Consider the following 26,675-nt stretch of genomic DNA (forward strand, 5'->3'; position numbering starts at 1 on the left):
AGCAGATGCACAAAACTATAGACCTATATCTCTGACGTCTATCTGTTGTAGAATTTTAGAACATGTTTTTTGCTCGAGTATCATGTCGTTTTTGGAAACCCAGAATCTACTATGTAGGAATCAACATGGATTCCGGAAACAGCGATCATGTGAGACCCAACTCGCTTTATTTGTTCATGAGACCCAGAAAATATTAGATACAGGCTCCCAGATAGATGCTATTTTTCTTGACTTCCGGAAGGCGTTCGATACAGTTCCGCACTGTCGCCTGATAAACAAAGTAAGAGCCTACGGAATATCAGACCAGCTGTGTGGCTGGATTGAAGAGTTTTTAGCAAACAGAACACAGCATGTTGTTATCAATGGAGAGACGTCTACAGACGTTAAAGTAACCTCTGGCGTGCCACAGGGGAGTGTTATGGGACCATTGCTTTTCACAATATATATAAGTGACCTAGTAGATAGTGTCGGAAGTTCCATGCGGCTTTTCGCGGATGATGCTGTAGTATACAGAGAAGTTGCAGCATTAGAAATTTGTAGCGAAATGCAGGAATATCTGCAGCGGATAGGCACATGGTGCAGGGAGTGGCAACTGTCCCTTAACATAGACAAATGTAACGTATTGCGAATACATAGAAAGAAGGATCCTTTATTGTATGATTATATGATAGCGGAACAAACACTGGTAGCAGTTACTTCTGTAAAATATCTGGGAGTATGCGTGCGGAACGATTTGAAGTGGAATGATCATATAAAATTAATTGTTGGTAAGGCGGGTACCAGGTTGAGATTCATTGGGAGAGTGCTTAGAAAATGTAGTCCATCAACAAAGGAGGTGGCTTACAAAACACTCGTTCGACCTATACTTGAGTATTGCTCATCAGTGTGGGATCCGTACCAGATCGGGTTGACGGAGGAGATAGAGAAGATCCAAAGAAGAGCGGCGCGTTTCGTCACAGGGTTATTTGGTAACCATGATAGCGTTACGGAGATGTTTAACAAACTCAAGTGGCAGACTCTGCAAGAGAGGCGCTCTGCATCGCGGTGTAGCTTGCTTACCAGGTTTCGAGAGGGTGCGTTTCTGGATGAGGTATCGAATATATTGCTTCCCCCTACTTATACCTCCCGAGGAGATCACGAATGTAAAATTAGAGAGATTAGAGCGCGCATGGAGGCTTTCAGACAGTCGTTCTTCCCGCGAACCATACGCGACTGGAACAGGAAAGGGAGGTAATGACAGTGGCACGTAAAGTGCCCTCCGCCACACACCGTCGGGTGGCTTGCAGAGTATAAATGTAGATGTAGATTGCAAAGTGATAAGAAGAAAATGACTATGTGGGTGATAGGAAGCTAATAATAAAAAGAAAGGCTCAAGATGGGCAGGGGGTGGGTGGGAGGCTCGAGGTGGGGTGGGAGTGGGGGGGGGGGGAGGCACGAGGTGGGCTGGGGGTGGGGGTGGGGGGGAAGCTCGAGGTAGGCCGGGGGTGGGAGGAGGCTCGAGGTGGGGTGGGGGCAGGCTCAAGGTGGGCTGGGGGCAGGCTCAAGGTGGGCTGGGGGCAGGCTCAAGGTGGGCTGGGGGTGAGGACAGGCTCAAGGTGTGCTGGGGGTGGGGGCAGACTCAAGGTGGGCTGGGGCTGGGGGGCAGGCTCAAGGTGGGTCGGGGTTGGGAGGAGGCTCGAGGTGAGTCGGGGTTGGGGGGAGGCTCGAGGTGAGTCGGGGTTGGGGGGAGGCTCGAGGTGCGTCGGGGTTGGGGGGAGGCTTGAGGTGGGTCGGGGTTGGGGGGAGGTTCAAGGTGGGTCGGGGTTGGGGGGAGGTTCAAGGTGGGTCGGGGTTGGGGGGAGGTTTGAGGTGGGTCGGGGTTGGGGGGAGGTTTGAGGTGGGTCGGGGTTGGGGGGAGGTTGGAGGTGGGGGGAGGTTGGAGGTGGGTCGGGGTTGAGGGGAGGCTCGAAGTGGGTCGGGGTTGGGGGGAGGGTCGAGGTGGGTCGGGGTTGGGGGGAGGGTCGAGGTGGGTCGGGGTTGGGGGGAGGCTCGAGATGGGTCGGGGTTGGGGGGAGGCTCGAGATGGGTCGGGGTTCGGGGGAGGCTCGAGATGGGTTGGGGTTGTGGGGAGGCTCGAGATGGGCCGGGGGTGGGCGGAGGCTTGAGATGGGTCAGGGGTGGGGGGAGGCTCGAGATGGGGCAGGGGAGGCTTGAGATCGGGCAAAATGAAGAGGCCAAGGGGAGTGAAGAGGCCAATGGGGCAAGGGAGATTTTGTGGCGGAGAGAAGGTGAGGAGGAAGGATAGGTGGGAAAGGGGAGGGATGGCAGAAATGAGTTGGAATGGTTGGTTGGTTGGTTTGGGGGATTAAAGGGACCAGACTGCTATGGTCATCGGTCCCTGTTTCCAAAGACAAAGAACACCCACAGAGAATAAAAACAAGGAACAGAAGAGATCACAGACGATACAGAACAAGAGATACTGAGAAAAAGACAAGACAAAACAAACTAAAACCACACAGAGTGTGACGGTGGTTGGCCGACCATAGACATAAAAAAGGAAAGGCCAACCACTTAGAAACACATTAAAAAATCAGTTTAAAACCATAGGCCAAAGGCCAGAATCAACACAAAACAATAAAATAAAACAGAAACACTCAGAGTAAATGATAAAATCCCCCTGCCCGAATAAAACGTAAAACTAAGTCAGCCATAGTGGAGTCGTCCGTTAAAAGGGCAGGGAGCGTAGCAGGCAGCGCAAATGTCTGCCGGACCACAGCTAAAAGGGGGCAGGCCAGCAAAATGTGGGCCACTGTCAAAGCTGCCCCACAGCGACATAGAGGAGGGTCCTCCCGGCGCAGTAAATAACTGTGTGTCAGCCGGGAGTGGCCAATGCGGAGCCGGCAAAGAACTACTGAGTCCCTGCGAGTGGCTCGCAGGGATGACCGCCACACAGCCGTCGTCTCCTTGACAGCACGGAGTTTATTGCGCATTGTCAGTTCGCGCCATTCATCGTCCCATAGCGCCAAGATTTTGCGGCGGAAGACTGCCCGCAAATCAGCCTCTGGGAGGCCAACGTCCAGAGATGGCTTACTGGTGGCCTCTTTCGCCAGGCGGTCAACATGTTCGTTACCCGGGATGCCGACATGACCGGGGGTCCACACAAAGACCACAGAGCGGCCGCAACAGGCGAGAGTATGCAGAGACTTGTGGATAGCCATCAGCAGACGAGAACGAGGGAAACACTGGTCGAGAGCTCGTAAACCGCTCAGGGAATCGCTACAGATAACGAAGGACTCACCTGAGCAGGAGCGGATATACTCTAGGGCACGAAAGATGGCGACCAGTTCAGCAGTGTAAACTGCTGCAGCCATCCGGCAAGGAACGTTGTTCGGAAAGGTCCCCTAGAGTGAGCGCATATCCGACACGACCAGCAACCATCGAACCGTCAGTGTAAACAACACCAGAGCCCTGATACGTGGCCAGGATGGAATAAAAGCGGCGGCGGAAGGCCTCTGGAGGGACTGAGTCCTTAGGGCCCTGTGCCAAGTCGAGCCGAAGGCTAGGGCGACGAACACACCCTGGGGGTGTATGCAAAGTAGCCCGGAAAGGAGGTGGAACAGTGAAACCCTGGAGCCCAGAGAGAAGCTCTTTGACGCGGACCGCTATTGTACAACCAGACCGGGGCCGACGTTCTGGCATACGGACGACCGACCGCGGGAACAGGAGGCGATAGTTTGGATGCCCGGGCAAGCTTAGAACATGGGCAGCATAAGCGGCCAGCAAACGTTGGCGTCGGAACCGCAGTGGAGGTACACCTGCCTCCACTAGTACGCTGTCCACAGGGCTAGTGCGGAAAGCACCAGTGGCAAGGCGTATCCCGCTGTGGAGAATCGGGTCCAGCACCCGTAACGCAGATGGGGATGCTGAGCCATAAGCCAGGCTCCCATAATCCAGACGGGACTGGATTAACGCCTGGTAGAGCCGCAACAGTGTAGAGCGGTCGGCGCCCCAGCGGGTGTTGCTCAAGCATCTCAGAGCGTTTAGATGCCGCCAACACGTCTGTTTCAGCTGCCGGATATGAGGCAGCCAAGTCAACCGGGCATCGAAAACCACCCCCAAAAACCTGTGGGTCTCCACCACAGCAAGGAGTTCGTCGGCAAGATAAAGCCGCGGCGCAGGATGGACTGTTCGGCGCCGGCAGAAATGCATAACGCAGGTCTTGGCTGCCGAAAACTGAAACCCATGCGCTACAGCCCAAGACTGCGCCTTACGGATAGCGCCCTGTAGCTGACGTTCAACAGCTGCAATGCCAGTAGAGCTGTAATAAAGGCAGAAGTCGTCAGCATACAGGGAAGCCCGTTAATGGCTATTAAAAACAGACAGACACTTAAAACAGAGCCCTGTGGCACACCGTTCTCCTGGACGTGGGAGGAACTATACGAGGCCGCGACTTGCACGCGGAAGGTACGACACGACAGAAAATTGCGGATAAAAATCGGCAGAGGACCCCGAAGACCCCATCCATGAAGCGTAGAAAGAATGTGATGACGCCATGTCGTAGCGTACGCCTTCCGCATGTCGAAAAAGACAGCGACCAGGTGCTGACGGCGGGCAAAAGCAGTACGGATGGCCGACTCCAGACTCACCAGATTGTCGGTGGCGGAGCGGCCTTTACGGAACCCACCCTGAGACGGAGCCAGAAGGCCCCGAGACTCCAGTACCCAATGCAAGCGCCGGCTCACCATCCGTTCAAGCAACTTACAAAGAACGTTGGTGAGGCTAATGGGACGGTAGCTGTCCACCTCCAGAGGGGTCTTCCCAGGTTTCAAAACGGGGATGACAATGCCTTCCCGCCATTGCGACGGAAACTCCCCCTCGACCCAAAGACGGTTGTAAAGATCGAGAAGGCGCCGCTGGCAGTCCACTGAAAGGTGTTTCAGCATCTGACAGTGGATGCCATCTGGCCCAGGAGCGGTATCAGGGCAAGCAGCTAGGGCACTGCGAAATTCCCACTCACTGAATGGAGCATTGTAAGATTCCGGGTGGTTGCTGCGAAACGAAAGGCTCCGATGTTCCAGCCGATCTTTAATGGAGCGGAAGGCCTGGGGGTAATTCGCAGAAGCGGAACTCATAGCAAAATGCTCTGCTAAGCGATTTGCAATGACGTCGGAGTCGGTACAAACGGCTCCATTCAGTGAGAGCGCAGGGACGCTGGCAGGGGTCCGATAGCCGTAGACGCGTCGAATCTTGGCCCAGACCTGCGAGGGAGTGACATGGAGGCCAATGGTGGACACATACCGCTCCCAGCACTCCTTCTTGACTTGGCGGATAAGGAGGCGGGCATGCGCACGCAGCCGTTTGAAGGCGATAAGGTGGGCTAAGGAGGGATGTCGCTTGTGACGCTGGAGCGCCCGCCGGCGATCTTTAATCGCTTCAGCGATCTCAGGCGACCACCAAGGCACAGCCTTCCGCCGAGCGGACCCAGAAGAACGGGGAATGGCAGATTCGACGGCAGTAACGATGCCGGCGGTGACAGATTGAACCACCGCATCAATGTCATCAGTAGAGAGAGGCTCAAAAGCGGCAGTGGAGGAGAACAAATCCCAGTCAGCCTTATTCATAGCCCATCTGCTAGGGCGCCCAGAAGAGTGACGCTGTGGTAGTGACAAAAAGAGCGGAAAGTGGTCACTACCACACAGGTTGTCATGCACACTCCATTGGACAGACGGTAAGAGGCTATGGCTACAGATGGAAAGGTCAATGGCGGAGTAGGTGCCATGCGCCACACTGAAGTGTGTGAAGGCGCCATCATTTAACAGCGAGAGATCGAGCTGCGACAACAAATGTTCAACGGTGGCGCCTCGACCTGTGGCCACTGACCCACCCCACAGAGGGTTATGGGCGTTGAAGTCGCCCAATAGCAAGAAAGGTGGCGGCAATTGGGCGACCAGTGCAGACAGGACATGCTGCGAGACATCACCAGAAATGATTTGGAAGAGATGGGGGAGTGGTGAAAGAAAGGGAAAGGGAGAGGTAGAAGAAAGGGAGGCGGGAGGTGGGAGAGATGAAGGAGGGCTGTAGAAGCAACATGGGGGGCGGGGGGGGGGGGGGGGGGGGAGTTGTTGAGGGGATGTGGAAGGGTCCGAGGGGGTGAAGTTAAAGAGAATGCATGGAGCAAGTGTTAGAAAGGGGAGGGAGACAGGCAAGAGATGGAGGGAAATCACAGAAAACCTAAATCAGGATGGCCGGACGCGGGATTGAACCATAATCCTCCCTAATGCAAGTCCAGTGTGCTAGCCACTGTGCCACCTCGCTCGGTTTGGAGGGAAGGGAAGGGAAGGGAAGGGAAGGGAAGGGGACAGATTGAGGGCGAGATGGGAAACTGAACGGAAGGTGGGAGATTGTAGGGAAGCAGGTTAGATTGAAGGGAAGGGAGAAAAGACTAAGGGAAGGGACGGGAGACTAAGAGAAGGGAGGGGAGGCTGAAGGGAAGGAAGGGGAGGCTGAAGGTTCAAATGGCTCTGAGCACTATGGGACTTAACTGCTGAGGTCATCAGTCCCCTAGAACTTAGAACTACTTAAACCTAACTAACCAAAGGACATCACACACATCCATGCCTGAGGCAGGATTCAAACCTGTGACCGTAGCGGTTCCAAACTGTAGCGCCTAGAACTGCTCGGTCACACTGGCCGGCCGAGGCTGAAGGGAAGGAAGGTTATATGGAGGAGAAGAGAGGAGAGATTGAAGAGAAGGGAGGGGAGGCGAGAGTGAATAGAAGGGAGGGGAGGTGAGAGTGAATAGAAGGGAGGGGAGGCGAGAGTGAAGAGATGGGAGGGGAGGTGAGAGTGAAGAGAAGGGAGGGGAGGCAAGAGTGAAGACAAGGGAGGGGAGGCGAGAGTGAAGACAAGGGAGGGGAGGCGAGAGTGAAGAGAAGGGAGGGGAGGCGAGAGTGAAGACAAGGGAGGGGAGGTGAGAGTGAAGAGAAGGGAGGGGAGGCGAGAGTGAAGAGAAGGGAGGGGAGGCGAGAGTGAAGAGAAGGGAGGGGAGGCGAGAGTGAATAAAAGGGAGGGGAGGCGAGAGTGAAGAGAAGGGAGGGGAGGCGAGAGTGAAGAGAAGGGAGGGGAGGCGAGAGTGAAGAGAAGGGAGGGGAGGCGAGAGTGAAGAGAAGGGAGGGGAGGCGAGAGTGAAGAGAAGGGAGGGGAGGCGAGAGTGAAGAGAAGGGAGGGGACGTGAGAGTGAAGAGAAGGGAGGTTTGGTGAAGGGTGTGATGAGAGGTGTGGGGAGGTTGAAGAGAGGGGAGGGTATGTGTAAAGGAGAGGTGGGGAGGTGAGGTGAAAGAAATTGGGAGGCAAGGTGAAAGAAACTGGAGGGTGAGGTGGAAGAAATTCAGGGTGTATACGTGGACAAGTAAAAAAAATTCTCGGATTTTTCCCGGATTCCCCAGTTAAAAATACACTTTCTCCCGGGTGACAGTATATTTTCCCTTATCAGTCCTTTGAATGGTTATGGTCTTATACACGGGCATACAATTTCAGGGAGTACAATTTACCGGTACTTTGGAAAACGAAACTCATGGAAAAAGACACGTTTTGGATATATCTTTGATGTGCAGCAACATGTACGTTGCATATTTTCGTATTACGAAAGTCTACATTGGAATTCCACCAAACACCCCATGTTACGTTCTGAATCATTGAAATCGAGATTTCGATGCACTTTTGTAAGCCGTTCGTAGCTCATGTCATTTGATCTCGACAGCCGATGACAGCGGATATTGAGAGCATAGGACACGTGATGTAGTCAGCCAACAGCAATATCACTGCTAAGTAGCACGAACACACAAACAGGGAAAGTTAATAGTTTAATTTAATATACATAGTGCTCCTATGAGAAAAGCAAAGCTTTCACATATAATAGTGGTCTCAAGCTGCAAGAGAAGCTAAGCTTTCGCATATACTGTTGACCTTTTTTGCGTGTGTTACACTTTAAGATATATCACACAAATGTGCCAGTAAAATTTTTAATAATGACATAAATGTCTGATCTTCAGGGTTCGAAATTCTTCTAAATGGCTCATCATCAAAGAGTTGATTTTTAAATGAGGGTCAAACGTTCTGTTATTTAAGAATTTCGTGGTACATTCTCATACATAGTTCAACTTACGTAAAAGGATATTTACTTTGAAAGTAACACTATTCAAACCACTATTCGCAATATTTTCCCGCGACCTCTTAGCAATTGGTTTGTTTCAGTAGTTGCCAGAGAGCGCAGATAACAGGCAACACTGCGCTTGGGTCGCTATCATGACGTAGGAATCCGGTACGTACGTATGTGTAAAACATTGAAAGATCATACATTATGTCATAAAAGAAACAAGACATCAGAGGATACTGCAAGAGCATCGGAATTTCGTGAACCATATTAAAATGTGCACATTTAAAGTGCATACTTAAAGGGCATATTCGAGTGTCCAGGTTCCCAATGAGGTAGACCTCGACCTGATATTAAGCTTTTCAGCGTGGTTTTCGCGATGTAAATTTTCTTGGAGCACAAGTACTGTATTATATCATGTTTGGTTCTTCATTGTGGCATAATGCCATACGTGCTAGAAAATGAAAACATGCACTTGAAATACAGCGAATGGTTGAAACTAGCCAGTACTGTGGACTTAAACATTTCGTTTCAAATACATTGACTGCCTCTGCGGAAAAGGTTAACAAAAGTCAAATTTCTTTAGCAAACAGACAAAAATAACTTCATTGTTCCTCAAGGCGATTAATGCTTGACTGTCAGAAAGGTGGAAATAAAATAAAATCTGAAACTAATGACATATTCCAGCCTTCCGTAATTATGTGAATGTGTTTTGATTCACCTGATAGCTCCCGGCCACAGATACCAGTTTTGTTTTCATTTAACATGAAAGTAAAAGAAGGGGAAACAGCAAAATCACTAAATGTAAACACGGGTCACATGGAGACTATCCACTATAACTCAGACTGCTCTGCGCATCAGCCCCTGATCTACGACATTTGCGAACCGGGTCAATACTAAAAAAATCGAATTTTCAAAATATGTTCATCTTTTAGCGCACATCTTTCTGAAAAGTCAAACATAAACAGGAAACGTAAGACATATTATTTGGTCTTAAGTATGCCAAAGTGCAGTGCCACGCCTCTTCATAAAGCATTTTTCTACCGCACGTCCAAACTATATTCAGGAGAGTGGAAATTGAAATGTCCTGTGGTGCCTCTCCTGCTCCCAGTCGGACGGTTTGACAGCCTGCCCCTCTTTAAAAAAAATCTCGCAATTAATAGCGGATGGGATTATTTGTAATCAAGAGAACGAGAACTCTTCAGAAAATCTGAACTCTTTATGGCCTATTAGTTAATAACTTGCTGTTTTGTGTGACATAAAATTAAATATAGGATATATAAAACCAATACTGTCAAGAGATAAGCAAGAAATTACACATTTCTTCAAACCTTAGCTCTTAGCATTTTTTTCTCTCTAATCTTGCTACAGCTTTACATGGCATGCTTTCCTTTCTGCGAAAGAATCTATTACTTCATCAAAGTTCGTGAAACGTTTTGCTACATGAAAAATCGAAATGTCATTATCTAATACTGAAAAAGCTGTTAATACAAATAATACCCAAGACTGGTGTGGTTTCTCGATCTGATTACGTCTATTTTGTCACTGTCTGCTAGATAAAACAGAATAGGCCTTTCTAATATTGCAGCAATTTTGTAACACACCAAATAAACGAGACTGTTTTGGCACAAATGGCCATCTTTATAACACGACAGAATATAAGCCACCAAGTACCAATATCAAATGCCTATTAGACCTACTACAAGCAAAAAGCTTTATGTTAGGAAATAGTTTCAAAAAAATGGTTCAAATGGCTCTGAGCACTATGGGACTTAACATCTGAGGTCATCAGTCCCCTAGAACATAGAACTACTTAAACCTAACTAACCTAAGGAAATCATACACATCCATGCCCGAGGCAGGATTTGAACCTACGATCGTAGCGGTCGCGCGGTTCCAGACTGAAGCGCCTAGAACCGCTTGCCACACCGGCCGGCGAAATAGTTTCACATTTCATTCATAGGCACCAGCTTGTCAGGCATGAGATAGCAGTACTGTGAAATTTTTATATAAATTTGGAATCGTCTTATTCTTCCATAATTTGTGTGATGTCCCCATTTCTTCCCCTTCCTCGTTTTAACAAACAATCTTGTCATCACAAATTCTGTAGCTATTGCTGCCACTGTCAAAATTTGTTCGCCGATTAACTTCACTAACCCTGCCAGAATCACAGGTTTAGTTATCCCGCGATTATTTTTGTGGTGTCACCGCCAGACACCACACTTGCTAGGTGGTAGATTAAATCGGCCGTGGTCCATTTAGTTCATGTCGGACCCGCGTGTCGCCACTGTGTGATCGCAGACCTAGCGCCACCACAAGGCAGGTCTCGTGATACGAACAAGCACTCGTCCCAGTTGGACGGACGACCTAGCTAGCGACTAGATGTACGAAGCCTTTCACTCTCATTAGCCGAGAGACAGAATAGCCTTCAGCTAAGTTAATGGCTACGAATTAGCAAGGTGCCATTAGCCTTACAGTGATTGTAATTAAAGTCTCCTGTGTATAGTCAAGAGCGATGTACCACAATGATTGATTAAAGATAAGTATTAATCCAGCTACGTACTTTTCTTCATAGCATTAATTACGTAGCCTGTTCCAGTACTTGATGCCCGTCGGCGTGTGTGTGTACGCGTGCCTTTCTTTCGGCTACCCGTCACTGTGGACTGGCTGCCTTGTCAGTCCACTTCAATTTTCTGGTTATGCGTATTACGTGCTCGAACAACACGTTTTCCACGTTACTTCCAGAATAGAATTTACGCGGCTGCTAGCTGGGGCTGTACTACCGGTCCTTACTAGTGTAGCAGCGATCTGGCGAAAAAATTTCTGTCAAAATTTCATTTTCTTGGATACACCGAGAAGATAATACATAATCTTTCTCACCTGTTATTCCTGTCAGTCGTTTAATTCCATTCTGGTAGTCTGAATCTATGGATTTCGCTAGTAATTATAACAACGCTGATCATTTGCAAACCCAATCAACCATATAATCAGACAGCAATTGGAATTCATCCATTCGGCTTTACTCCCTCAGCTCGTATTGCCCCGTCCCCTTTTGTCTGCGGAAAGTTTATTTCTAGATGCAACGAGGATTCTCCTGACAGAGACATCATGTACACTATGCATGCATTCAAAAGTCAACTTATGATTCATTCAGAAATCAACTTAAAATGTGTTCAAAAACCAACAGGGAAGCGTTTCAAAATCATATGAATAATCGCTAGACAAACGTGCGCTGGATGCTAGGCGCTTTGTGAACCAAGTTTTTTTCCTCAAGAATATGAATTTGGCGCCCCCTTTTCCCGGTAGCATCTAGCTGCTTGCTGCGACTGCTTGCACAGCCAACAGCCACATTCCTGTAGCTAGAAGCGGGAGAATCTACTACCCAAACGCAACTCAACTGCGCACGCGCATGAGCCCGCGTGTAACTGCTAAAACAAATCGAATGTAAACAGTTGCGACTTCACGCTCATTGGAGGCAATTTGTTGTTATGAAGCACTCCATAGTCCTCCTAAAGCCTTTGACACATTTTCAGTTGGCAGAAGCTGGCATGATCACTGTGTGTCGTCGTATATGGCGCATTTCGTTTGTAATTTAAGTTATTTTCATTTTTTTCTCTCGTTTATGTTTTATTGTTGAAGTATTATTCTGCAGTAGCGGGATACAGTAATATCCTTTGTTAGAGTATCGGTTCTTACCAGTCAAAATTACAAAAATTTAACTGAAAACTAAAACAATGAAAAATTCCCGGAATTCTAAAAATGTCCCGGGTTTTTCCCGGATCTCCTGGGTTGTATACACCCTGAAATTAGAAGGTGAGGTGGTAGAAATTAGAAGGTGAGGTGGAAGAGAGGGAAGTTAAGGTGGAAGACATATGTTGAGGTGGAAAGCAGGGGGGGGGGGGGGAGGGGGGGGGGGCAGGGAGGGTGAGATGAAAAGAAAGAGAGAGAGAGAGAGAGAGAGGGGGGGGGGGGGGGGGGAGATTACACCACAATATAGATATAGGGTGCCAAAACAATAAAAAGGAAAACAATCATCATATAAACATTGTTCACAGACTCATAAACAATTGATTCTCAGATAATGGGTGGGATGGAAAGAGAGCACTCTCTTCTGCCATTAAGAAAAAACCAGTCTGGTCTGCCACATGACTGTGATGCTGTCTGTCTAACCTAATATGACAGACCATGGATCAAAATGTGATTCATCAAAACAATTGGTCTTAGCCAGGTTGCACGAGTCTAATGTTGGGGACAAGGCAGCTCCAAGGTCATGCAGGCACTGGGTTTTTCACATTTTCACAGCATCATGTGTATACACTGTGAGAGCACCTTGATTTGGCCAAAAGTATCACCACTCTGCCACTATCATGGATATTATTGTATTTTTATTAGGGGTTTTAACTTGAGATAGAAATGTTTAAGTGTAGTAAATCAATTGTCTATTTCGAAACCATAGAGCTGGTCTGGGTGCTGACACATGCAAGCACATACACAAGCACAGGTGTGCGCGGACCACACGCGCGCGCCCTCACTCTCTCACACACACACACACACACACACACACACACACACACACACACGATGTTTGGGTTGTGAATCACATTTATTTCACTAGTTACAAGTTCTATAGGGGTTGATGTCACACACACACACACACACACACACACACACACACACACACACACACGATGTAGTTTGGGTTGTGAATCACATTTATTTCACTAGTTTCAAGTTCTATAGGGGTTGATGTCTCTAAGAGAATAAATAATTTATTTAAATATTTTCAAGCACACTTTTACTTTTAAATAAAACCAAAATTATGACTATACATACTGTTTTCAATGGGAACCTTATTAGTCTGTTTGCTGATTTTCCACACACATAGTGTGTTATCTGCTGAGCCAGTTATAATATAATCAGGATCAAGAGGGCTCCACAGACAACACAGTACAGCATCACTGTGCAATGAACAGTTTGCTATCGGCTGTTGAGATCTAACGTCCCACACCTGAAACATAAGAAACAAACAGTTATTTCTTTCCTGCAGAGTGCAGAACACTGGAGTAAGCAGGAAAAATGTCTCATTTCATCACATTTATAAAGATGTGGAAGACAATTTCTATCTTGCAAATTAATGTATTGCTTCGATTGTTTCAATGACATTGTAAGTCAATAATCTTATTTTAATAAATACAAACCAACTGTCTGTTCAAAGACATACAACGTGACTGTGTTTAATCCAGGGTGCCCACTATGCAAGTAGGAGTGAAAAACCAATATATATAAAACAAGAAAAAATTCGCGCTACAACATGTCCTTGGTTCTTGCCACCCATCTATCTTAACTTACATAGTACTTTCTGTCTCAGCATTTCTTCTCAGTAACTTTGTCTTTCTTCACTCCCTTTTTGTCTCCTATATCTTTCACTTAATTATCAACACTTATTAACTTGTGAATAATGTTTCAGCAGTAATCTTTGCCTTGCCTACTACCGTATCTCTCATGTTTTCATATCTCATCCAATGCAGTACCCAACAGTCAGTCTTTCTTGTCATCCCATATGGTAACCTGATCCACAGTTATGGGCGACTTTTCCAAAATGTAGCCCTTTTCCTAAACCTTATCAGTCCTCTTCCGTCACCCCTCTTCCTTCTCCTTCTACCCTTCAGCAAGAAGTAGGAGCCGCTGGCTCCGAAAGATTGTAAACTTTAATACCTTTATTCATGTGTTCTCCTGCCATTGGGAAGTAGATTCCATTATTTCTTCAAACATTGATTACTTTTGTTGCTATGTTAGCCCGTGTAGTCACAAATTTTGCTCGATATCCACTACAATCCTATTTTTGATAACAAGCATAGATGTGGTACTCAGTCAAACGCTTTTCAAAAATCCTGAAATACAGTATCTACCTGACTGCTTTGATCTATGGCTTTCAGTATGTCAAAAGATAAAAGAATGAGTTGGGATTCAAATGATTGATGTTTTGGAATCTGTGCTAGCTGGCATGAGGAGATCATTCTGTTTGAAATACCTCATTACATTTGAGCTCAGAGTATATTGTAAGATTCTACAACAAATGGATGTCAAGGATACTGATCAGTAGTTTTGTGCATCACTTTTGCCACTCTTCTCGTAGACAGGTGTGATCTGTGCTTTCTTCCGACTACTGGGAATGGTTTTTTGTTTGATTGATCTAAGGCAGATTGCAGTTAAAAGAAGGGCTAACTCAGCCGCAAAATCAGTATAGAATCTGACAGGGTTCCCATCCTTGGTGTCCAGAGAGACTTAAAAAAAGTTCCCTGTGTTTTCCAGGTTTTCTAGGCCAATTTTTTATTTTCCCAGGGTCACACTGTGCTTAGAGCCTACCCAGTTTTTATTGATTTCATGACAAAAACTAAAAATTTTGCCAACATGTAGGAAGTAATGAGGGATATACTCAGAGTTCAAACAAAAAAAATTAGTTTAAAATGAACATGGTTTATTTTAACCAAGAAATAAACATACCGGGATATGACAACAGAATTAAGTGGGAAATGTGTTGTGGATTGGGGGAGGGGGGGGGGGCACAGGAAAATTAGATGGTTCAGTCACATTAATTTAACCATTGCCTGTGTTTGAAATCAATGTCCAAGAACTACTCACTGATGGATGTGGCAGCACTAGTAGGGGATGGTATGGTATATAAAGACCATTGGGTGATGCAGAATATAGTGCAGTTGTTGTCGTAATGCGGACATGGAGCAATTTATCTGATGTCTAAATGGGTATGATTGTTGGCTTTCGGGCCAAAGGTGGAAGCATTTTCATTGCTGCTAAATCTGTAAACTGTTCAAATACTGCTGTGGTATAGTATGGTGTGCATGGTAGTATGGTGCTAGAGTGACATTTTCACCTGCAGCAGAGAGTGCGGTGATATGAAACTTCCTGGCAGATTAAAACTGTGAGCCGGACCGTACTTGAACTCGGGACCTTTGCCTTTCTTGGGCAAGGTCCTGAATTTGAGTCTCAGTTTGGCACACAGTTTTAATCTGCCAGAAAGTTTCAAAATGGCATTATCTAACAACGCATTGAGGCAACAGTGGTACATCACAGGCCATAGGTGATGAAGGGGAATTACGGCTGCAGAGATGTGTATAGGTGAACAGATGTGCAACTGTTGCAAAACTGCCCATCTAGATGAATCACAGGGATACCAATGGTGTCTCCTCAATGACTGTTCAGCGAATGTTGCTGCCGTTGGCCCTCCACAGCAAGCACCTAGTTCATGCACCTATGCTGACTGCTGTTCAGTGGCAATTATGTCGGAATTTGCAAACTAATAACAGCAACTGGACATCCACTGAGTGTTCTGATGAACCTAGTTTTGTTCCATCAGACAGATGGCTGTTGGTGAGTATGACATGAAAGCCTGAAAGCAAGGGTCCAGGCCAAAGGGGCAAATGTTATGGTCTGTGGGAATGTTTTTGTGGCATTCCCTAGATCACATCATTCTGGAAGGCCCAATGGATCAACACAAGCACGTATCTGGTCTTTGAGATCATATTCAGGATTTTGGCAGTTGGTCCATTAATGTGACTGGACAATGTAGAATGAGACTTGGTAGCAAAGGAAGTATGAAGTAACATTATTAATAACTAGACAAATTAGGAACAATCAGCTGTTGGCAGCACACAAGACATAAAAATGAAGAGCATTATATATGCAAGTAAAAAATTACACTTTTTACATAGAGATTTAAGAATAAAATCCAAATACCATCTGAACAAAATGATTAAGGAAGGAACAGTAACAGACAAACAGTCCATGGGTGTATTGCTTGTTCATTGTGTCCAACGGGCACAATATTTCATGATAAGAAATGTCACCATTAATGAACTGAGCTTCTGAGGTCGCGCGGCCAACTAATATCCCCTGCCCCCAAAAGCCATCCCTTCTACGGTCCGCGGTTGGGGAGATGCTAGCGTTGGCATCTGTGGCAGCATTGATGCAAGTGCTCTGTTCATCCTGATCACCAAATCATTTTGTTAACTGAGAGTCTTCTTGATTAAACTCAGTGCTGGTTCCCAAGTCTTTCTGAGATTATAGCAGCAATCTCAATTGCTGAGATCGTCCCTGGTGCGAATTTCTATGGCCCCTCTATCAACACTGTCCCAGTATTTGGAAGTCTGCGTCAAGATCCTGGTACATTCGTTCTCCATTGTGTGATTCTCAGACAAATAGTTCACTGCAACCGCTGGCTTGTTGGGATACAGGAGTCGAGTGTGACTCTGGTGTTCTTGGCAATGATCTTTAACAGTGTACACTGTCTGTCCAATATATATCTTTCGACATTGGCATGGAATCTGGTATATACTGGCCTTCCCCAAACCGAGCTCACCTCTGAGGCTTCTCAATGATGCCCACTTTTATTTGGTGGGCAAAAGGCAATCTTTACTCAGTGCTTCCTTAATGTGCTTCCGATTTTTCTAATAGTGTACCAGTGTATGGTATAAAGGCAGTGACTGCCTCTTCCTCTTCCATCTCCACAGGTTGTACTGTTGTGGGGTGAAGAGCGCATCTAGTGTGTTTTCTGGATACCTGTTATTTTGAAATACAGTTCTGAGGTTTTCCAGTTCCTCAGGCAGACACTCTGCATCTGAAATAGAGGATGACTAGTGTACTAGTGCTTTTAGTACCCCATTCCTCAGCTAAGAGTGGTGGCAACTGTCTGTATGCAAATACAGGTCAGTGTCTGTCTTCTTCTGGTACATGCCATGAACAAAGGTGTCATCAGCTCTTCTCCTGGCCATGAAGTCCATGAATGGCAGGTAATCTTCCTTCTGCTTCCGTCTCCATAGTGAATTTAATGTTGGGATGTATTGAGTTAAAATGTGTAAGGAAGTCAGCAAGTTTGCCCCTTCTGTGGGGCCACATAACGAAAGTGCCATTCACATAAAGAAAAAACAAATGGGTTTCAATTTGGAGACGCCAGGGCTTCTTCCTTGAAGTATGCCATACACAAATTCACAACCACAAGTGAGAGTGGGTTGTCTACTGTGACTCCTCCTATTTGTTCATAGTATTCTCCATTAAACAGAAAATATGTGGAGGCCAGGACACGCCTAAAAATCCAGTGGTCTGTGTGTCAAATTTCTAACCAATAAGCTCTAGTGACTCTCACAGAGGTACCCTGGTGAACAATGAAATGACATCAGAACTCACCAGGATATCTGAGTCTTTCACTCTGAAGTTGTTGAGACATTTTACAAAAACCACGGAACTGCAGATATGATGAGTGCATTTACCCACAAGAGGGCTTAGTATTTCTATCAGGTAATTTGTCAGCAAATATATAGGTGCCCTAATGTTGCTGACAGTGTGGTACAAAGGCACCTCATCTTTGTGGACTCTAGGAAGTCCATATAGTTTTGAGAGTACAAGTCCTTAAGGTAACAGTTTCCTGGCAACCCCCTCTTGTAAACCCGTGTCCTTGAGAAGAGACCTAGTATCGTTCTCCGCCTTCTTTGCGGGGTGAGTGTTGGTCTTCCAGTAGGAGACTTCATCTAGCTGGCTCTGCATTATCCCAAAGTAGTCCTTGTGGGAAAGAACAACAGTTGCGCTGCTTTTGTCAGGAAGTAAGACAACACTTTCAGGGCACCCTCTCAGGTCCCAAATGGCCGCCCTTTCTCTGCTGGTAATGTTATGATTTCAAAGGCTTAGTTCTCGTCAGAGCATGGCAGGTTTCACAACATACTTCTTCAGCTGTTTTAGGCAGTAGTTGTGCTGCAAACTGTTCAACTATGCTGATGATGTCCATGACCAAAGTGAGAGCAAAGTTAACTCCCTTCTCAGGAAATTAAACTGCATCATTACTCCGCTCCAAGTCAGTCAGATTGTTCACTGTCTTACTTGGTGCCTCCAGTGATGAATTGTCAGAGAGACGTGACAACTTTAATATTTGACGTCCTGTAGCTTTCCTTTGAGCAGAATTGGCTGCCACCCAGGTAACACTATAAATCCAGTCCTAGGTCCAATAATTAAAATGATTAGCCAACTACAAATATCATTTAAATAGTTCCTGGGAAGTATACTCAAGGCTCCAGCGAGAAAAGTACACTCTCTCATGTACCAAGGCAAGGCTGGCCCGCTTTTCAGTTTTCCTGGCTGCTGCAGAATCGATGTGCTGCCTGACCTTAGCAAAGTTCGGCACAACATGCTGGGCACAACATCTCTTCAGAAATGCTAGAGCACTCAGCAAAAGGCATCTCTGATGGTAAAACTTGTCGAATTTCTTCATGTTGTGATACATCTCCTCCCCATAAAGTTCTATGATGTGATTCTTTAGTTTCTCCCAATTCATTTGTTGACCAAACAGTCCACAGGTGTACTGTCAGTTCATTGTGTCCAACGGCCACAATATTTCGGTGATCAGATGTGTTGCCAGTTTTTTTTTTTTTTTTTTTTTTTTTTTTTGTGGTTTTAGGGCGCACAACTTCAATGGTCATTAGCGCCCTGACTACTCTAAGAATACACCGCGAGGCACAAGTTGACCACAACAACTAAAAGGGAAAACACGATAAAAGACAGACTGACAGGCATAGGATTAAAAAACAGCATCATCAAATGTCCTTAGCGAGGTTTGTCAAATTGATAAAACGAAGAACACGAGCAGCTGCTCGTGGGTCATCCGCTAAAATGGCATCGAAAGTATTTGGCAGGTTAAGATCGAGGCGCAGTGTGTTAAGATCTGGACAGGACATTAAAATGTGTCTAACCGTCAGCAAGTGCCCACATGGGCAGAACGGCGCCGGCGCAGCCGTCAGCAGATGGCGATGGCTGAACCGGCAGTGTCCAATTCTTAACCGGGCTAAAACGACCTCCTCCCGCCGAGAAGGGCGTGAGGAGGACGTCCAAGCCACGGGAAGAGGTTTTAAGGCCCGAAGCTTCTTGTCGGTAAGTGCAGCCCAATCGGCATGCCACAGAGATAAGATGCGTCGACAAATCACCCTGCTAAAATCGGACGAAGGGACGCAACAAAAAGCTGTCCGAGGCTGGAGGACCGCAGCCTTGGCCGCGGCATCTGCAGCTTCGTTCCCAGGGATACCGACACGGCCAGGAACCCACATAAAGCTAACTGGAGAACCGACGTCCACCAGCTGCTGAAGAGAGCGTTGGATCCGGTGTACGAAAGGGTGAACCGGGTACGGATCACTGAGGCTCTGGATGGCGCTCAGGGAATCTGAGCAGATGACATAAGCAGAATGTCGGTGGCGGCAGATGTAAAGAACAGCCTGGTAGAGGGCAAAGAGCTCAGCTGTGAAGACAGAACAATGGCCATGGAGCCGGTATTTGAAACTTTGTGCCTCGACAATAAAGGAACACCCGACCCCGTCATTGGTCTTAGAGCCATCTGTATAAATGAAAGTCATGTCGATGAACTTCGAACAAAGTTCCAAAAAACGGGAGTGGTAGACCGAACCGGGGGTGACCTCTTTTGGGAGCGAGCTGAGGTCAAGGTGAACGCGGACCTGAGCCTGGAGCCAAAGTGGCGTGCGGCTCTCGCCCACTCGAAAGGTTGCAGGGAGTGAAAAATTAAGGTGGTGAAGGAGGCGACGAAAGCGAACTCCAGGGGGTAGCAGGGCAGAGACATACAACCCGTATTGACGGTCAAGAGAGTCGTCAAAAAAGGAACGATAAGACGGATGGTCGGGCATTGACAGTAGCCGACAGGCATACCGACAAAGCAGTATATCGCGCCGGTAGGTGAGTGGCAATTCGCCAGCGTCAGCATGAAGACTCTCTACGGGACTGGTATAAAATGCTCCGATCGCAAGTCGTAAACCCCGATGTTGTATGGAGTTGAGGCGGCGTAAGATGGATGGCCGTGCAGAGGAGTATACGAAGCTCCCATAATCCAGCTTGGAGCGGACGATCGACCGATATAGACGAAGTAGGACGGTTCGATCCGCTCCCCACGACAGACCACTGAGAACACGGAGGACATTTAAAAAACGGGTACAACGGGCGGCCAAATATGACACATGTGGAGACCAGCTAAGTTTCCTGTCAAATGTAAGGCCTAAAAATTTGGTTGTCTCCACGATTGGGAGAGCAACGGGACCGAGTCGTAAGGACGGTGGGAGAAACTCTTTGTAGCGCCAGAAGTTAATACAGACCGTCTTCTCGGCAGAAAAACGGAAGCCATTGGCGACACTCCAGGAGTAAAGACAGTCAAGAGAACGCTGAAGACAGCGCTCCAGGACACGTGTACACTGCGCGCTGCAATAGATGGTAAAATCGTCCACGAAAAGGGAGCCTGATACATCAGCTGGGAGACAATCCATTATTGGATTGATCGCGATGGCGAAGAGAGCGACGCTCAAGACTGAGCCCTGTGGCACCCGATTCTCCTGGCGAAAGGTGTCGGACAGGACAGAACCCACACGTACCCTGAACTGTCGATCCATTAAAAAGGAACGAATAAAAAGAGGGAGGCGACCGCGAAGGCCCCATGTATGCATGGTGCGGAGAATGCCCACCTTCCAACAGGTGTCGTAAGCCTTCTCCAAATCAAAGAACACAGCCGCGGTCGGGCGCTTCCGCAAGAAGTTATTCATAATGAAGGTCGACAAGGTAACCAGATGGTCAACAGCAGAGCGGCGCCTACGAAATCCACATTGTACATTGGTAAGTAGGCGTCGAGACTCGAGCAGCCAAACCAATCGAGTGTTAACCATTCGCTCCATCACTTTACAGACACAGCTGGTAAGCGAGATAGGTCGATAACTGGAAGGAAAGTGCTTGTCCTTCCCCGGCTTAGGAATCGGGACAACAATAGACTCGCGCCAGCATGCGGGAACATGTCCCTCAATCCAGATGCGATTGTATGTACGAAGAAGAAAACCTTTACCCGCAGGAGAAAGGTTCTTCAGCATCTGAATATGAATAGAATCTGGCCCTGGAGCAGAGGACCGTGATCGGCCAAGTGCGTTTTCGAGTTCCCGCATGGTGAATGGGGCATTATAACTTTCACAATTCGAGGAGCAGAAGTTAGGTGGCCTAGCCTCCTCTGCCTGTTTGCGGGGGAGGAAGGCAGGGTGGTAATGAGCGGAGCTCGAAACCTCTGCGAAAAAGCGGCCGAAGGCATTGGAGACAGCCTCAGGGGCTACAAGGACGTCATTCGCGACCTTCAAGCCAGAAACTGGTGAGTGGACCTTAGTGCCAGATAGCCGGCGCAGGCTACCCCAGACAACAGAAGAAGGAGTAAAACTGTTGAAGGTGCTTGTGAAAGCAGCCCAGCTGGCTTTCTTGCTTTCTTTGATAATACGACGACACTGAGCACGTAATCGTTTATAATTGATACAATTCGCCACTGTAGGGTGGCGTTTAAATGTGCGTAAAGCACGTCGACGAGCACGTAAAGCGTCTCTACATGCCGTGGTCCACCAGGGGACCGGTACGCGACGTGGAGAAGAAGGAGGGTGAGGGATGGAATATTCAGCAGCAGCGAGAATGACTTCCATGAGGTGTGCGACCTGACGATCGCAGCTTGTAAAGGTTTGATCCTGAAAGGTCGCCCTGGAAGAGAAGAGCCCCCAGTCTGCCTTGGAGATGGTCCAATTAGAGAAGCACGGAGAGGGGGTATGCTGCAGGAGATGGATAACACACGGGAAGTGGTCGCTCGAATATGCATCAGAAAGTGCATACCACTCAAACCGGCGTGCAAGTTGGGGAGTACATATAGAGAGGTCTAAATGGGAATAGGTGTGAGATGTGTCCGAAAGAAAAGTACGGGCGCCAGTATTGAGGCAGACAAGATCGAGCTGGTTGAAAAGGTCTGCTAACAAGGAGCCCCTCGGGCAGGATGCTGGAGAGCCCCAAAGGGGATGGTGGGCATTGAAGTCTCCAGTTAACAAAAATGGTGCAGGTAGCTGAGCAATAAGTTGCATCACGTCTGCCCTGGTAACGGCAGATGACGATGGAGTGTAAACGGTACAAAAGGAAAACGTAAAAGTGGGGAGAGTAATGCGGATGGCAACTGCCTGCAGGCCGGTGTGCAACGTGATGGGATCGTAGTAAATATCATCCCGGACCAGCAACATAACCCCTCCATGAGCTGGGATACCTACCACAGGGGGTAGGTCAAAACGCACAGAGGTGTAGTGTGCCAAGGCAATTTGATCGCATGGGCGTAGCTTCGTTTCCTGGAGGGCTACGACGAGCGGACGGTGCAAGCGGAGCAGCAACTTCAAGTCCTCTCGGTTGGAGCGAATGCTGCGAATATTCCAGTGAATAAGTGCCATCGTAAAAAAAGGAAGATGAGAGAAGTGGTCACCTCGAAGGCCGCTTAGGGCCTGGCTTCGAGCGAGCACTGCCGCCGCTATCAGTAGGCGGACAGTCATCGTCCATGTGGTCTATAGGGTCATCGGCCATCTCGGGAGGATGGCCGGGAGGGGGAGCTTCCTCCGCCAGTGAACGGCCAGATGTACGGCTACCAGCGGTGCGGCCAGGCGAAACAGATGACGGCCTGGGGCGGCAACCGCTGGGTGGCGCAGGAGAAGGAATGCGCCGTGGCGGAGAAGGAGAACTGTGCTTCCTATGCGCCTTTTTGGAAGGACGTGTAGTGGAAGTACCGGTCGAAGGCTGGGAGGTCGAGGTACGGAGGAAGTCTGCACGGGATGGTTCCTTCTTGAAGGCCCGTGCATCTGACTTCGATGTCTTCGTCTTAGCAGAAGCTGAGGAAGGTGCTCGTGTCTGTGGGGTGATGGGAGGAAGAGGAGACGTCGACCGCGCGATCTTAGCACTGGCCGAACGGACGACCGTGGTGCTGAAGGTCAGATCGCATGTCTGGGTTGCTACCTCCCGGGTAGTCCGAGGAGAGGCGAGGACAGTACTGTATTTCCCCGCTGGGAGCAGCGTGGGCTTCCTACTAGCCAATAGCTTGCGAGCAGCCGAGGTGGACACTTTCTCTTTGAGCCGAATTTCTTGGATACAGCGTTCTTCCTTATAGACAGGACAGTCGCGGGAGGATGCGGCATGGTCACCCTGACAGTTCACACAACGAGGAGACGGAGGTGGACAGTCACCCTCATGGGCATCCCTGCCACAAGTGACACATTTAGCCGCATTGGAACAAGACTGTCTAGTGTGATTGAAACGCTGACACTGGTAGCAGCGCGTAGGTGTCGGGACATAGGGGCGAACAGAAATAACCTCGTAGCCCGCCTTGATGCGCGATGGCAGCTTAATACTATCGAAGGTCAAGAAAATTGTCCGGGTCGGTACAAGGTCATTGTTGACCTTTTTCATGACCCTATGGACAGCCGTCACGCCCTGCTCAGCGAGGAATGATTGAAGCTCCTCATCAGTCAATCCGTCGAGGGAGCTAGTATAGACTACACCACGATACGAGTTCAAAGTTCGGTGGGCCTCCACCCGGACAGGGAACGTGTACAGGAGGGTGGCCCGAAGCAGTTTTTGTGCCTGAAAGGCACTCTCAGTTTCTAGTAATAAGGTGCCGTTTCGCAACCTGGTACAAGATTTGACAGATCCGGCTATGGCATCTACGCCCTTCTGAATAACGAAAGGGTTGACAGAGGAAAAATCCTTTCCGTCCTCAGATCGAGAAACTACGAGGAACTGTGGGGCAGGCGGTAGTACTTTTGTCACTGTTGGCTGGTCACGTTTCCGTTTTTGAGTCGAAGTCGAAAGAGATGGAGTAGAATCCATTGCGGAGGAATCCCCCATGATTGCCAGCGTCTCCGATGGCGCGCTCCTTCCTTGTGGGGACCCTCTCAGAGGGCACTCCCGCCTTAGGTGAATGTTTACACCTCAGGTCACACCTCCCGAGAAACAGACGGAGGGACCAATCGGCATGGTCAGAAGGTATCAGCTCAGGCAATCACCCCTCCCCGGGCCTGGCCTTTACCAGGGGGTACGCGCGTGCCTTACATGTCTACCCAGGGCGGGGAATTACGCGTTACCCCGTCACCGGCTACGCGTGCGAACGCGTGGGTTGGCCTTCAGGCACGCACAGGGAGGAAGGAAGAAGAGGAAAAAGAAGAGAGAGAGGGAGAAAGAGGACAGACTGTCTCAAACGCCGAGGCGGAGACCAGAGAAGGCAAGGAGAAGAAGGTAATGAGAAGGCAAGGAGAAGAAGGTAATGAGAAGGCAAGGAGAAAAAGGCAAGGAGAAGGCAAGGAAAAAAGGCAATGAGAAGACAAGGAGAAAAAGGCAATGAGAAGGCTAGGAGAAATAGGCAATGAGAAGGCAAGGAGAAAAAGGCAATGAGAAGGCAAGGAGAAGTCAAGGGAAAGAGTAAGGAAGACAGTGAGGTCGAGAAGAGCAAGGAAAGGAACCAACAAAAGGAAGGAAGAAATGAGAAGTGAAAAACCAAAAAGACCACGATTATAGGTCGTGGAACCGTCCGTCTCCGGACGCAGGCGCTAACTACCCCCGTGAGGGGGATGGACTCCTTTTAGTCGCCTCTTACGACAGGCAGGAATACCGCGGGCCTATTCTAATCCCCGGACCCGCAGGGGAGTGTTGTCAGTGTCAGATGCGCTAACAAATTGAGCTCCAGAGGGCACGCGGCCCACTATATCCCCTGCTCCTGCAAGGCATTCCATCTGTGGTCCACATCATGTCCTTGCTTAGGCGGTTACAGAGACACTAGCATTGACATCTGTGGTATGGATGATGTAGGTGCTCTGTTCCCCTGGTCACCACATTGTTTTGTTTGCTGAGAGTATTCTTCACTAAACTCAGTGCTGACTCCCAAGCCTTGCTAAGATTAACCCCAATCTCGGTTGAGAGATCGTCCCTGGTGTGAATTGGTATGACATCTCCAACAAGGCTGTCTCAGTATTTGGAAGACTGTGCCAACATCCTGGCACTTTCAAACACTATTGCGTGATTCTCAGACAAACAATGCCCTGTGACTGCTGACTAACCAGGATACACGAGTCGAGTGCGCCTCTGGTGTTCTCGGCAACGATCTTCAGCAGTGCTCCCTGCCTGTCCAGTACATGTCTTTTAACACTAACATGGAATCCAGTACATGCTGACTGTCTGCAAACTGAGATCATCTTTGATTTCAAAGAGGATCTCAGTTTGCGGAAGGCCAGAGTATAACAGATTCCATGTCAGTGTGGAAAGACATATGAGGCGCGTTCAAAAACTAAGGTTACTTTATATTTTTACGAAAAAATATTTACTTATTCATCAATATGCATGTTGTTCCCTTCAAAGTAATCCCCCTCAAATACAGTACACTTGTGCCAACACTTCTTCCAATCCTCAAAGCATTTCTCATAAGCACTTTTTGGTACAGCCTTGAGTACTTCCAGCGATGTAGTTTTTATTTCTTCAATCGTTGAAAATCTTCATCCTTTTATAGATCTCTCCAGTCTGGGAACAGGAAAAAGTAGAAGGGGGCCAAATTCGGTTAATATGGCGGCTGAGGCACGGTTATCGTGTTGTTTTTGGCCAAAAAATCTCTCAAGCAATGATGAATGAGCAGGTGCATTGTCTTGATGCAAAAGCCATGAATTGGTTTTCCATAATTCTGAACTTTTTTGTGCATTGCTTCTCGCAAACAGCACATAACATCAAGGTAATACTCATTACTGACCCTACGACCTTGAGGCAAAAATTCAAGATGAATTACGCCACAGTAATTGAAAGGAACAGTGAGCGGAACTTTGACATTTGATCGAACTTGGCATGCTTTTCTGTCTTGGCTCTGCGGGATGCTTCCAGTGGGATGACTGGGCTTTGATTTCGATGTCATAACTGTAAACCCACGTATCATCACCAGTTATGACCCTTTCCAGCAATCAGTATCATCACTGATGTCATTCAAGAGCTCCTGAGCGATGCTCATGCGACAGTTCTACTGATTGGAATTGAGACATTCTAGAACAAACTTCACTGATGCACATCTCATGCACAAAGCATCAGAAAAAATTGCACGACAAGAGCCGACTGATATGCCAACATTCTCAGCAACTTCTCTTAAAATAATCCGACAATTTTCGAAAACAATTTTCTTCACAGCTTCATTATCACCTGTTATTGATGTGCTGGGGCGTCCAGAGCAAAGTTCGTCATTGGCATCTCCTCGGCCATCTTGGAAGAGCTTGTATCATTCGTAAACATTTTTTTTTATTTAGAGCAGACTCACCATATACCACAGTCATCATTTCAAGTGTTTTAGCACATTTGATTCCATTTTTCACACAAAATTTGATGCAAATTCTTTGCTCCACTTTTATAATAATCGAAAATCGTCAAGCACACTAAGACAGGTCTAACCTTTCTATCTGCCAAACACAAAGTATGCTGTTCACTTGAAAACGGTGAACATATGGCCGGGATGTGTGTACCAACATAATAAAAAAATATCAATAATGTAATTTACATTGCCTGCAAAATTTGAAAAGTCACCTTACTTCCTGAACAGCCCTCATATATTGGACAGACAGGACACACCATTTAAGATCATTGCCGAGAAAACCCGAGGCACGCTCAACTCATGCATCCCAACATGTCCACAGTTGTAGAG

At 47.7% G+C, this 26,675-nt stretch overlaps 1 protein-coding gene across 1 annotated transcript in view; it reads right to left on the bottom strand.

The window, feature by feature from the left end:
• Positions 1-26,675, bottom strand: part of LOC126474025 (gem-associated protein 5) — a 343,111-nt gene that overhangs the window by 122,157 nt on the left and 194,279 nt on the right. The window contains exon 13 of the mRNA XM_050101432.1: positions 12,965-13,139. Coding sequence (XP_049957389.1) covers positions 12,965-13,139 — 175 coding nt within the window. The remainder of the gene's footprint in view (positions 1-12,964; positions 13,140-26,675) is intronic.

This window comes from Schistocerca serialis, chromosome 4 (assembly GCF_023864345.2).
Source record: "Schistocerca serialis cubense isolate TAMUIC-IGC-003099 chromosome 4, iqSchSeri2.2, whole genome shotgun sequence".
NCBI lineage: Eukaryota > Metazoa > Arthropoda > Insecta > Orthoptera > Acrididae > Schistocerca > Schistocerca serialis.